At 40.9% G+C, this 14,445-nt stretch overlaps 1 protein-coding gene across 1 annotated transcript; it reads right to left on the bottom strand.

Moving 5' to 3' along the window:
* Nucleotides 1-1,255: 1,255 nt before the first annotated feature.
* On the bottom strand, nucleotides 1,256-7,568 carry LOC132239558 (F-box only protein 31-like). Its single transcript, XM_059706029.1, has 2 exons — nucleotides 7,551-7,568; nucleotides 1,256-2,662 (listed from the first exon to the last, which is right to left on the bottom strand). Exons 1-2 carry the CDS (start codon nucleotides 7,566-7,568, stop codon nucleotides 1,256-1,258), a joined length of 1,425 nt encoding a protein of 474 aa, XP_059562012.1.
* Nucleotides 7,569-14,445: the final 6,877 nt, after the last annotated feature.

The following is a 14,445-nucleotide window of genomic DNA, read 5'->3' as shown; positions in this document are numbered from 1 at the left end:
GTTTCCTATCCCTCCCTTTCACAGATGTTGATCCCATGAATACTCCTTTGCCCCATGAGTACTCCTCGTATACTAAACTTAATCTCAGAATGTACCTTTTAGGAACCTAACATCCAACACCTGTATATCTTGTGAGTCTTTCTTGGAGTTGTGCTTGGAAAGATAGATGACTAATACTCCCTTCAACCTTCTTCTCCTCAGATACTGGCATTATGATGAGGTTATAGTTAAAAGTGTATTGTCAGGATAAAAAAAATTGCTATTGGAATTTAGAAGGAAGAAAGTGTTCAATGAGAGCTCAAGCAGTAAAGAAAGCCTTTCCAATGACTATGGTATTTATCTGGCCTTTGAAATATAGTAAAGCATGTCATGATTGTAGGGCACAAGAGATGGTCCTATTTTCCCTTTTCTTCTCCAATATATTCTCTACCCTGCAGCCATTAATTTCAAACCCAAATATGGTCAGATTATCTTTTTTTTTTCTTAGAAAAAATCTTCAAATTGCTTTCATTACTCTTGGTTTAAAGTTGAAACTCTCTTAAAGGATCTTTTGACCAGGATACTACTCCACTTCCCTGGTCTCATCTCTTATGCTTCAGCTCTACTGAATCTCATTCAGTTTCTCCCAAGTACCATATTAAATTCATTCCTGATCCTTTCACAAAGATCTCTCCTTGCTTGAGCCACTTTATCATCATGTTGACTCCAACTTATATTTTAGGACCCAGCTTCAATGTCACTTCCTCTGGGAAACCATTCCTGACATTATAGTTGCTTTGTTGGCCTTGTCATATAACCCTAACTTCTTCTGGAATAGCACTTACCCTATTTTGTTTTAATTTTTTGTTTGTTTTTCTTAAACACTATATACACTCAGGTAACACCTAACACTTGTTGAGGGTTTATTATTTGCTAGGAACTGTTCTTTGCACTTAACATATATTATTTCCTTTAATATTTATTTTTTTAAGATGTCTTTATTTATTTTTTTGTGATTAATCACTATGCTTTAATTATGTTCAATTTGTAACAATGAAATTGGGGGTCACCACAACATGAGGGTCGCAGCATTAGGAAGGTTGAGACCACTGGTCTAAGGTTTATTTCTACCTCAATTGCTGGCCCCTACCCAGCCTGGCCCTGTTCTGGGCTTGGGCAGGAGGCAACCAACTGATGTGTTTCTCTCACATCGATTATTTCTTTCTTTCCCTCTCTCCCCCACTCTCTCTAAACATCAAATATCCTCGGGTGAGGATTACAAAAACAAACCACGGTGGGAAACCTGCTGAATGTTCTTGCGCATCTCCAGGAAGGCCTGCGGGGATGGTGCCTCGACATTCTGGAAGGTGTTCTGGACTCTGCCGAACAGCATGAACGTTTTATACACCAGATTGATGAACCCCAAGTGGTTCTCATCGAACAGGATGAAGACTCCAGGATCGTGCCAGACTGAGCCATCTACGGTAACAGTGTCCACGCCATAGAAACACATCCTGCAGGTTCGGGGGTAGTTCTGGTCCCTTGAGAGCACGCCCACAGGCAGAACAAACGGGACAGGCTGCTCCTCTGCAGCTGCAGCCCCGGACTCCCCGATGCTGGGCTGGGCAGGGCTCTGCCAGCCATGGCTCTCGCTTTCCTCAGTCCCGTCTTCTTGCTGCTGCTCCTGCTCCCGGAGCACCTGCTCGTGAATCTCCTGGACCACGCGGGAGAGCTCGTTGAAGTCGCGGAAGATCTCGCCATCTCGCAGCTGGACGCGGTGCTTGAGCTGGATCTCTACGTCGTTGTGGTGTCCCGAGATATTGGTGACCCTGGCATATTTCCCATGGAATCTGAGCATGACAATCGATAGGCCGCAGCGATCGTATTTGCCTTGGAAGAGGCCTGGCCGGATGAGGTCGTCCGGGTGGCTGGGCGGGAGGTAGAGGCGGCGGTAGGCCAGGCGGTCATACCGCAGTGTGTCATCCAACAGCAGCACCGTCCCGAATTCCTCCCTAAGCCGTGTCGGTGAATCCCTTCGGTGGTCTGTCTTCTTGCACTGGCTGGTGAGCCTGTCCTTCTGAATGTGCAGGTGGCGGCTGTGGGGCCTGCGGTGGCGGCCTTCCATGCACTCCACCGCGGCTGATTTCCTCTCAGTCAGGCGAATTCTGAACGAGGGCTTGAATTGCATTGGACCATCCACATGGGTGTTAAGACAAGGCACGTACGTCCAACCAGTAATGCGTAAGCCGTCCACCGCTACATACAGCAGTGTTTTATAGAGCTCAGTATCTAGCCCCCACAAACCCAAAATGTGTCTGTATGGGTGGAGCAGCTTCGCATAGACTTCTCGGTAAGACGTACCTACCGTCTGCAGATTCTGCAAGTTTTCACAAACGCCAAACTCCTCCCGGCAGCGCCGTCTCCAGATGCTGTCGATGTGCAGGATGTGGCGGAATTTGGTGCAGACCTGGGCCAGGCTGGGCAGGTCGGTGCCGGGGAGCGAGGCGAAGATCTCTACCAGCATCTCCACCGGCAGGTCCTGCATCAAGCAGTGCAGGGGCGGCCTGGGACTCGCGATTCCTCCACTCCCCGCCCAGCACCGCGCTGCTGCGTCCGCCTCGAGGTGCTTTTCTGCCGAAGCCGGCTTGCCCTCGGCCGCTGCCTTCTCAGCTGGGCGCTGGCGCTTCTGAGGACACCGCTTGCCCTCGGCCGCTGCCTTCTCAGCTGGGCGCTGGCACTCCTGAGGACATCCCCGCGAAGAGCCCAAGCCACAGAGGCAAGCGCACTCCTCCATGCCTCCTTGCTTAACAGCCAACACAGTGTGGGTCACCCTGCCTCAGCTGGGTTTCAAACTGGCTAGGTCCGCCCTAAAGTCCAGCCACGCCCTCCAGGGCCTAGCCACGCCCCCTCAGAGAGGAGCCAATTGTAGGACTTCAATCCGGTAGCTATTAACCGTCACCTCCCTTTCCCAGTGCCCCCTCCCTGTCTTCCCGCGCTAGCCCCAGGCAGTCACTAATCTCCTTTCTGTAGGGATATGCCTCCAGGGATATGCCTGGGGGGGGGGGGATGGACATTTCACAGAAATGCAGTAAAAAAACCCCACAAAACTCAGATATATCTACACAACGGAATACTGTACTACACTGTGGTAAAAAAGAAGGAGCTCTTGCCATTTGCAACAGCATGGATGGAACTGGAGAGCTTTATGCTAAGTGAAATAAGCCAGTCAGAGAAAGATAAATACCACATGATCTCACTCGTTTGTGGAATATACAGAACAACATAGACTGATGAACAGGGACAGATCCAAAGACAGAGAAACAGTGATCAGACTATCAGTTCCCAGAGGGAATGTAGGGGAGAGTTGGGGTAAGGGGAAGAGATCAATCAAAGGACTTGTATGTATGCATATAAGCCAAACCAATGGACATGGACAACAGGGGGATGAGAACATGAGTGGGGGGGGGGGGTTGGGGGTTACTGGGGGGATGAGGACACATTTTTAATACCTTAACCAATAAAGAAATTAAAGATTAAAAAAATAAAAGAAAATAAAACATTCATGAGAATGCTTAAAAATTGGACCCTGTGGGGGGCTGTTTCTCTCTTTTCCATGTCCCGCGTGGAAAAGGAAGCAGTCCATTTGCTGAGTGGAGGAGCTGGGGATTAAGAAATTAAAGAAACACCAAGATGCAGAAATAGATTTTAAGCTGGGGCCAGGTGGGAGCCATCCTCTCTGATGGAGAGGCGGCAAAAAGCGGGCTGAGCCACACAGCAAGTTTATTTTAAAGGCCTAGATTTACATATCTAGTTCCGCCCCTGCCTGATTAACATGTCCACCCTTATTGGGGAAGCATGTTCCCAGGGCGTGGCTCTGCCTATGCTCTGAGTTCAGCTGACAATAATTATAAGAAAATGCCTAGGTGCCTCCCAGGCAGCCCTCTACATCTCCCCCATTTTTGTTTTTTAAGCTACTATAATAAAAGTAAAATTTTAAACATTAATAGTAGGGCTCTAGAATTAAAACAATTGCAAACAATGCAAATGCAAATACTAAACTACATACATGTTATCATTTTCAAAATTTGAACGTTAAGAACAAAACTGGCTATTAAATAATAACAAAACAATGCCAATGCAAAACAACAATATGAGAAATCAGAACTATGGACATATTAACATTTTTGCTACTAAATGAAAAAAATAAGTCTCTTTTGCTGCTGGTGTATATTTACTCAGAGTCCTTGGACTTGGCTGTGCAAGACTTTGCAGAAGACTGGCAGTTAACAGATGCTAGCATGAGCAGGAACATGGTTGAAGAAGTAGCTTCAACTTCTTGCTTTTCCACAATCTGTTGCGAGTCAGTCGTTAACTTCTTCAGATGACTCCATATTGGCACAACAGTCCCTTGCGTCTTTCAGTTTTCTTCTTCTTCTCTTTTGCTGTCATTAGGGCAGTACTTAGTCCTTTTGAGTGAATGTCTGAGTCCATAGTGGTGACGGATGTAACGCTCTGGCACCCGAATTGGCTGCATTGCTCCTTCTTCCTAGCTCTTGGTCCTGGGCAACCTGTAGCAATGCACAGGTGCTGACTGCTATCATGACAAGGCGTCTTCACCATCTCTATCTTTGAACTGTCTCTCCTGTCTTTGTGGCTGGAGAAATCTGGTCAGTTGGGATCTGTTGTTGCAGGAATCCATATGGACTTGAAGCTGTTCTCTGAAAGTATACAAACATATTCTCGACCAAAGGTTAATAAAGAAAACCTTACTTGGGATTTTTTCTTTGAAATGATCTTCTCCTAGCTTTCCCTGACATCATGTGTTTTTTCTGGGTGTCTTGCTAATGAAAAAATTTTAATTTAGTTATAGGATCTATTTTCTTACATGGCATTTTTTCACTGTATTTTTCCACTATCCCCCCCCCCTTTTTTTAAATTTAATTAGGAGCCTTTTGGAAAATATATAATGCAGTCTAGATAACTTTTTTGCATGTTAAGCAAGTTTACCACTAAATGAAAATTTTGGTTAATACTTTTTGAATAATTACTTATTTCAAGTTAGCCAAATTTAATTAATTTGAAAACTTAACAACTATTTTACTGTCAAATTTAATATTTTAACAATAATCTTAAATTTACACTGTAAATATTAATTGAAAGGATCACTTTAAGTCCTTGAGGAGGCTTAAGCATTTCTGTTGTTAGGCTAGATTTAAATTTAGAGTCTGTTAAACTAAGCCTTCGTTTTTCTGGGTACCATTTTCAGCTGGACCAAGTCTCTTCTGTTATTTGGTTCCTGATCTGGGCTGGGCATGGGAAGCAAGAAGCAGCCATGGGGACAGAAGACCTTCCTCAGAAGGGGCGAGTGTTCAAGCCCCTGCACCATTTGGGGGGGGGTGAGGATCTGTGCCCCACCTCTGTTGAACCCCAAGTTTTCTCCTACTGGCCCCCGACTGTGCCTGTCTTAGGTCGCCCCACCCTGTGGGGTCTTACCCGACTACCAGCCATCTCTGGGCCAAGTAGGGTGATGTGAGGTTCAGTTTTGTCTCCTTGGTAGCCTATGTCCCTCTGGCCTCCATGCCCAGCAACTGCCTTTGGATCCCCCTGCCTGCTGGCGGGGCCCCGGCATTGATCATAGGGAACCCAGGTTTCTTCTCCAGAGAGGGCCCAACTTACGCCATTGGGCAAGAGACAGATCCATGGTTACCAGCTTTTCATGATCTCAGTTTGAATGGAGAGCTCAGATAACAGCTGTAGGCAATTGGATTATGAGAAGAGGAAATCCTCTTGGAAAAAAGGTCAAGAGAGGTCAATACAGAATGCTTAAGTGCCTTCCCAGGGGGCCTTCCACACAGTGGAAGGGAATAAATCCTTTTATGTTCTTAAATATTAAATTGTTGCCAAACATTCAAAGAATTAATTTGTAAGTTTGTTTGGGATAAATGCACAATATACTGTTTTAAAGCATCAAAATTATTAATGAAACTTGTAGAATAATACCATGTAAGAATATTCTTTGCTCTACGTCATGACAATTCAATTTTAAATTGGCTGTCTTGAGGTTTGGAATGAGGAACCTAGTTTTCAAAAAAAGCAATTTACAGAAACAGACACAGCATGCCATCCAAACTACAGTTTTTGGGTAAACACATTATCTAGAGTCCTTGGGTAACCTAGGTTAAACTTAGGCATGTTACTTAAATTACAGTTTTGGGCCTCCAGAACACTGAGTTGACACACTAACTGAAGCCCTCTGACCTTGGGATAGTTGTGCTGTCTTTCCCAGGTAAAGGAAAAAATGGTGCCTTTTAAGACCAGTATGAAACTTACAGTTTTCACCTGAGTTAATTGTTACCATACTTCACTTTACCGTGCCCCAGGTGGTCTCTGGGCTGTTGGTTGTCTGGTTTGTCTTCTTCCTGCTGGATTACACTTGGAGAACTTCAACTTAAAAAAGAAAAATCTTTCTCTTTCACACCTAGTAACCTATAGGATTATTTCTTGGATCTTGACTGATAGTGCCGCAAGGCTATGTATTTCAAGTCAAAGTCATTAAACATTTATGGTGACTGTACTTATTTTCAGATTTGGTATTTTAACAGCAAATCATTAGATTATCCTATAAATATTAGTGGAAGATATTTCAAAATATTAAAATTTCTCCTTTTTATTAAATTTAAAATAATATTTTTAAACAGCATTCCCTTTAGGCTTATTTGCATATACAGAGGGATCATGGGAAGCCTTCAGTAACTTTTTAGAAGAATTTTACTTTACTAGGATTCAATTGCTTACAAAGATTAGTAAATTTAGTAATTTTATTTCTGATACACGAGGTGCAAACGCTGCCCCACCTCCAGCCTAATTTAAAATGCAGCAGCATGGTGCTTTCGTTAGTTTAAATAAAGATATTGCTACTAATAAATCAATTTTTTCTTTTATTTGGCAGAAATTCCTTATGTAACCAAGCATATTATATTTTAAAATATTGTATTCGGGAAAAACTGTCAAACACATATCTAATTAAAAATTTTCAACATTTAAAAGCAGTTCTCAACATAATAGGATCTAGTCTTGATCATGGAATCAATTACTCTTTATTTGTTTATGATATATGTATAACTGTGGTTCTACTGAGAATTTAAGATGACTTAAAAATGTCTTTTATCTACAAGCCTTTTAAGAAATACGAGCTCTATTGTCGGCCCTTATAAAGCCAACTGCTTAAAACATTGGTCTATCATACCACTGAAATTATATTAAGACCGTGATTGCTAATTTATTAAGTATTAAAAATATTTTCTGCCGAAACCGGTTTGGCTCAGTGGATAGAGCATCGGCCTGCGGACTGAAAGGTCCCAGGTTCGATTCCGGTCAAGGGCATGTACCTGGGTTGCGGGCACATCCCCAGTAGGAGATGTGCAGGAGGCAGCTGATCAATGTTTCTCTCTCATCGATGTTTCTGACTCTCTATCTCTCTCCCTTCCTCTCTGTAAAAAATCAATAAAATGTATTTAAAAAAAAATATTTTCTTAAAAATAGTATTAAATAAATTCGAGAGGCAAGCACACTTTCCGCCCCATCCGCATTTCCGTAGTAAAATTCTGCCTTAAAGCTCCACCCCTGAAATTCCATCCTGCCTCAGTGAGAAGACATTCCTTTGGTGATTGACTAAATCAGAGGGAGGGGCCTTCGCTGTTTCAAGATGGCGGCCCCCAGGGGAGTGGCAGGCCATGCGGCCAACATGGCGGCTGCCAAGTCAGGCAGCTCAAAGTGGCGGCTGTCTACACTGCTCTTTGACAGAGCAAACCAAAAACCCTAAAAGATAGATGACCAACATTATATTCAGACAGGCAGAAGTCCCATTAGCTGTTTATACCTTTTATAATTATCTTAAAGAATATCAATTATGCTTGAACTGGTTTTTGTATTAAAAAATTTCCAGTTGAGATCTTAAAATTAATCCTCTTTTTAAAATCAGACCAATGAGTAACATATTTTGAATTCCTAATCATTTAAGAGAAAACGCATTTTATTTTTTCAAAAACAAGTTATACTTTAGATAGTTAATTAATTTCTCCCGATTTAATTTGCACTTTAAACTTTCAGAGCTTACAAGTCAAATGTTAGCAGTTCTTTGATTAACTACACTTTTATATTTTTAAGAATAAATTTTAAAATCTAATAATTAACTTTAAACCAGGTTTTTTCTGCCCTGCCTGGGGAAACTGAGAAGCAAACTTGTAGCTTTTAAAAAATGACTACTGGCGGAAAGCTGATTTCAAAGGAGCCACCTCTTGGCCGCTTGACCTTTTTTGGGAAGGTCAGCTAGCAAAAGGTGTAGCCATTAAAATGCTAATTAACATTTCTAAAGATGGCTGCTGGCGGGAATTGGATTACCTGAATGCTAGTAGAGGAAGGGCATGTCTACCACTCCCTCCACCAAAAAAGGGTGTGGCTTTAAACTTTTTTAATGGCAAGAAAAGAGACTTTTACATTTAAGGATACATTTCAAATAAAATATAAGGCATTTTCTTTTTTTTATTTCTTTTTATTTTTTTATTTTTTATTGCTTAAAGTATTACAAAGGGTATTACATATGTGTCCATTCCCCCCACCCCCACCCAAGACAGTCCCCTAACCTTCCCTATCCCCCAGTGTCCTATGTCCATTGGTTATGCTTATATGCATGCATACAAGTCCTTTGGTTGATCTCTTACCCCCTACCTCCTGCCCCCCAACCCTCCCCGGCCTTCCCGCTGCAGTTTGACAATCTGTTTGAGGCAGCTCTGCCTCTGTATCTATTATTGTTCAAAAGTTTATAATAGTCTCTATTATCCACAAATGAGTGAGATCATGTGGTATTTTTCCTTCATTTACTGGCTTATTTCACTTAGCATAAGGCTCTCCAGTTCCATCCATGCTGTTGCAAATGGTAAGAGTTCCTTCCTTTTTAGAGCAGCATAGTATTCCATCGTGTAGATGTACCACTGTTTTCTAATCCATTCATATACTGATGGGCACTTAGGCTGTTTCCAGATCTTAGCTATGGTGAATTGTGCTGCTATGAACATAGGGGTGCATATATCCTTTCTGATTGATGTTTCTGGTTTCTTGGGATATATTCCTAGAAGTGGGATCACAGGGTCAAATGGGAGTTCCATTTCAGTTTTTTGAGGAAACTCCATACTGTCTTCCATAGTGGCTGCACCAGTCTGCATTCCCACCAGCAGTGCGCAAGTGTTCCTTTTTCTCCATATCCTCTCCAGAACTTGTCATTTGTTGATTTGTTGATGATAGGCAGTCTGACAGGTGTAAGATGGTACCTCATTGTTGTTTTGATTTGCATCTCTCGGATGATTAGTGACTTTGAGCATGTTTTCATATGTCTCTTGGCTTTCTGAATGTCCTCTTTTGAAAGGTGTCTATTTAGGTCCTTTGCCCATTTTTTGATTGGATTGTTTATCTTCCTTTTGTTAAGTTGTATGAGTTCCCTATAAATTTTGGAGATTAGGCCCTTATCAGATATGACATTGGCAAATATGTTTTCCCACACAGTGGGTTTTCTCATTGTTTTGTTGATGGTTTCTTTTGCTGTGCAGAAGCTTTTTATTTTGATGTAGTCCCATTTGTTCATTTTCTCTTTAGTTTCAAGTGCCCTAGGAGCTGTATCAGTGAAGAAATTGCTTCGGCATATGTCTGAGATTTTCTTGCCTTTGGATTCTTCTAGAATTTTTATGGTTTCCTGTCATACATTTAAGTCCTTTATCCATTTTGAGTTTATTTTTGTGTATGGTGTAAGTTGGTGGTCTAGTTTCATTTTCTTGCATATATCCGTCCAATTTTCCTAACACCATTTATTGAAGAGACTATCTTGGCTCCATTGTATGCTCTTGCCTCCTTTGTCAAATATTAATTGAGCATATTGGTTCGGGCCGATTTCTGGGCTCTCTATTCTATTCCATTGATCTATATGCTTATTCTTGTGCCAGTACCAGGCAGTTTTGAGAACAGTGGCTTTGTAATACAACTTGATATCTGGTATTGAGATCCCACCTACTTTGTTCTTTTTCTGGATTGCTGTAGCTATTCGGGGTCTTCTTTTATTCCAGATGAATTTTTGGAGAGTTCGTTCTAGATCTATGAAGTATGCCGTTGGTATTTTAATGGGAAGTACGTAGAATTTATAGATTGCTTTGGGTAGTATGGACATTTTGATGATGTTGATTCTACCAATCCATGAACACGGTATGTTCTTCCATCTGTTTATGTCTTCCTCTATATCTTTTTTCAACATCCTGTAGTTTTCTGAGTAGAGGTCTTTTACCTCTTTAGTTAAGTTTATTTCTAGGTAGCTTAATTTTTTTGGTGCGATGGTAAACAGGGTTGTTTTTATAATCTCTCTTTCTGAAAGTTTACTATTGGTGTATAGAAATGCCTCAGATTTCTTGGGGTTAATTTTGTATCCTGCTACATTGCCAAATTCATGTATTAAGTCTAGTAGCTTTTTGATGGAGTCTCTAGGGTTTTGTATGTATAATATCATGTCGTCTGCAAATAAGGACAGTTTTACTTCCTCTTTTCCAATTTGGATGCCTTTTATTTCTTCTTCTTGCCTAATTGCAATGGCTAACACTTCCAGTACTATGTTGAACAGGAGTGGTGAGAGGGGGCATCCCTGTCTTGTTCCTGTTCTTAGGGGAAATGGTGTTAGTTTTTGTCCATTGAGTATGATGCTGATGCGGGCCTGTCATATATGGCTTTTATTATGTTGAGGTATGATCCTTCTACTCCCACCTTACTGAGAGTTTTTATCAAAAATGGGCGTTGAATTTTGTCAAATACTTTTTCTGCATCAATTGATATGACCATGTGGTTTTTTTCTTTCAATTTATTTATGTGATGTATCACATTTATTAATTTAAGGATATTGTACCATCCTTGCATCCCTGGGATAAATCCTACTTGGTCATGGTGTATGATCTTTCTGATGTACTGCTGGATCCGATTTGCTAAGATTTTGTTGAGGATTTTGGCATCTATGTTCATGAGGGATATTGGCCTGTAATTCTCTTTCATTGTGTTGTCTTTACCTGGTTTTGGTATTAGGGTGATGCTGGCTTCATAGAATGAGCTTGGAAGTGTTCCTTCCTCTTGAATTTTTTGTAGTAGTCTGAGGAGGATAGGTTTTAGTTCTTCCTTGAATGTTTGGTAAAACTCCCCTGTGAAGCCGTCTGGTCCTGGGCTTTTGTTTGATGGAAGCTTTTTGATGACTGCTACAATTTCTTCCATAGTTATTTCCCTGTTGAGATTTTTAGATTCTTCCTGATTGAGTTTTGGAATGTTGTATTTTTCTAGGAATTTGTCCATTTCCTCCAGGTTGTCTAGTTTGTTGGAGTAGAGCTGTCGATAGTATTTTTTAACAATCATTTGTATTTCTGTGGGGTCTGTTATTTCGCCTCTATCGTTTCTGATTTTGTTTATTTGCGTCCTCTCTCTTTGCTTCTTGGTGAGTCTGGCTAGAGGTTTGTCAATCTTGTTTATCCTTTCAACGAACCAGCTCTTGGTTTCATTGATTTTATGTATTGTTTTTTTGGTCTCTATGTCATTTATTTCTGCTCTAATCTTTATTATCTCCTTCCTTCTGCTCACTCTGGGGTTTTCTTGTTGATGTCTTTCTAATTCTTTGAGTTGTAGAGTTAGATGATTTACTACCATTTTTTCTTGTTTTTTGAGATAGGCCTGTAGAGCTATAAACTTCCCTCTCAGGACTGCTTTCATTGTGTCCCATAGGTTTTGGATTGTTGTGTTTTCATTGTCATTAGTTTCCAGGATGTTTTTAATTTCTTCTTTGATCTCATTGGTAACCCAATCAATATTTAATAGCATGCTATTCAGCTTCCAGGTGTTTGAGTATTTGGGGTTGTTTTTATTGTAGTTTATTTCTAATATTATGCCATCGTGGTCTGCGAAGATGCTTTTTATGATATTAATCTTCTTGAATTTGGGGATACTTTGCTTGTGTCCCAATATATGGTCTATTTTTGAATATGTCTTATGAGCATTTGAGTAGAATGTATATTCCCTGGCTTTGGGGTGAAGTGTTCTGAAGATGTCTATTAAGTCCATCTGATCTAGTGAGTCATTTAGGATTGCTGTATCTTTGCTGATTGTTTGTCTAGCGGACTTATCCAGTGATGTCAGTGGTGTATTTAAGTCCCCTACTATGATTGTATTATTGTCGATCTCTCCTTTGATATCTTCCAGGAGTTTTTTTATGAATTTGGGTGCTCCTGCATTGGGTGCATATATGTTTACCAGAGTTATATCTTCTTGTTGTATTGATCCCTTTAGTATTATGAAGTGGCCTTCCTTATCTCTTGTTATGGCCTTCACTTTGAGGTCTATTTTGTCCGATATAAGTATTGCTACCCCAGCTTTCTTTTTCCTTTCCATTTGCCTGAAAGATATTTTTCCATCCCTTCACGTTCAGTCTGTGTGAGTCCCTTCTAATGAGGTGGGTCTCTTGTAGACAGCAGATGTATGGGTCATGTTTTTTTATCCATTCAGCCACTCGATGTCTTTTGGTTGGAGCATTTAGTCCGTTTACGTTTAAAGTTATTATTGAAAGGTACTTGTTTGTAGCCATTTCTTTTTTTGTGTGGCTGTTTTCTTTCTGAGCTTTTTATTTCTTCTTTTTATACCAGTCCCTTTAGCATTTCTTGCATTGCTGGCTTGGTGGTGATAAACTCCCTTAGTCTTTTTTTGTCTGTGAAGCTTTTTATTTCCCCTTCAATTTTGAATGATAGCCTTGCTGGATAGAGTATTCTTGGATTCAGTCCTTTGCTTTGCATCACTTTGTAAATTTCCGTCCATTCTTTTCTGGCCTGATGTGTTTCTGTTGAGAAGTCATTTGATAATCTAATGGGAGAGCCCTTGTATGTAACTTTCCGTCTCTCTCTTGCAGCTTGTAAGATTCTCTCTTTGTCCTGAACATTTGCCATGGTAATTATGATGTGTCTTGGTGTGGGTCTTTTCGGGTTCACCTTGTTTGGGACTCTCTGGGCTTGTGTGACTTTTTTCTTCCCCACCTCAGGGAAGTTTTCTGATATTATTTCTTTGAGTAGGTTTTCTAATCCTTGTTCCTCTTTCTGTTGTTCTGGCACCCCTATTATTCGTATGTTGTTTCGTTTCATGTTGTCCCAAAGCTCCCTTAGGCTCTCCTCCTGTCTTTTAATTTTTTTTTCTCCAATTGCAGTACAGTTTGGGTGTGTTTTGCTTCCTTGTCTTCTAATTCACTAATTCGGTCCTCCGCTTCTCCTAGTCTACTGTTGATACTTTCAATGGCGTTTTTTATTGCAGCTTTATCACTCTTCATTTCTTCTTGGGTCTTACTTAAGTTGTTGATTTTTTTCATTTGTTTCTTCTAGCTTCTTGCATATGTCATTGATTTTTTCCTCCGTCCAGTTTATGAACTCTAGGACCCTTATTCTGAATTCTTTTTCGGTCATGTTGCATGCCTCTGTATCACTTAGCTGCTTTTCTGGCGAGTCCTCTTTTTCTTTCCTTTGGGGGTTTCTTTGTCTACCCATGTTTGATCTCACTGACATATCTAGACGTTGAGTTGTTCAGTGGCTGCTCCTTTGGTGGCAGTGACTCCTTGGGCTGTGGTTGCTCTTCTGGCGGTAGCAGCTGCTTCTCAGTTAGCAGCAGCTCCTCTGGTGGGTGCTGTTCACAGCTGTGGTAGCTCTTCTGGCTGGTAGGGGGAGGTTTCACGTACAGCTCCTGTTCCTCAGACAGAGGGTGTGGTGCTCAGGAGGCTGCTGTTGTTTTCAGCATTTTCAATTAATAGATTAACTTCTATCATCTAGACTTCATACTAGGCATACTCAGATCAACATTTCAATATTATAAATCTCAATACTTTTAGATGATTTGAACTTAAAAGTTTTAAGTTTCCAGCTAATAAGCAAAACCATAGCTATTCACATGTAAACTTGACTATCAACTTCCTGGTGGTACTTTGCCTCAGGGCGGGAAATTTCAAAAGAGCTATTTTAAATTGCCTTGGAAAACCAGCCTGTATTTCTTTCTTAGGTTCATCTCCGCCATTTTTAAGGCCAAAACAGTCTCGGGTTTTTATTCTGTACAGAGCAAAAAGTCAAGATCAGCTCAAAACTATGCGCACTCGTTTTTAAACTGGCCTTCTCCCTTTACATGTGCACAGAAATTCCAGATGCATTTATGAATTTGTAAAAGCTTTAAGTCATTAGCTGGAAAAAAGGATAAAGATGGCGAAGATGAGGTAAAGAAGTGGCTTTCTTGGGGAGTGACGTCCATATTGGATGACCACGTGAGCTTCCCCCACCTCCTTGTTTCTCAGGGGAAGATTCAGAAATGGTCTGGCATTTACTCTTTTCATTTTATTTATTTTTCAATTTTTATTTATTTTTATTTTTTTAAGGA

This window comes from Myotis daubentonii, chromosome 1 (genome assembly GCF_963259705.1).
Source record: "Myotis daubentonii chromosome 1, mMyoDau2.1, whole genome shotgun sequence".
NCBI classification, from domain to species: Eukaryota; Metazoa; Chordata; class Mammalia; order Chiroptera; family Vespertilionidae; genus Myotis; species Myotis daubentonii.
This window is presented reverse-complemented; position numbering and strand designations above follow the sequence as displayed.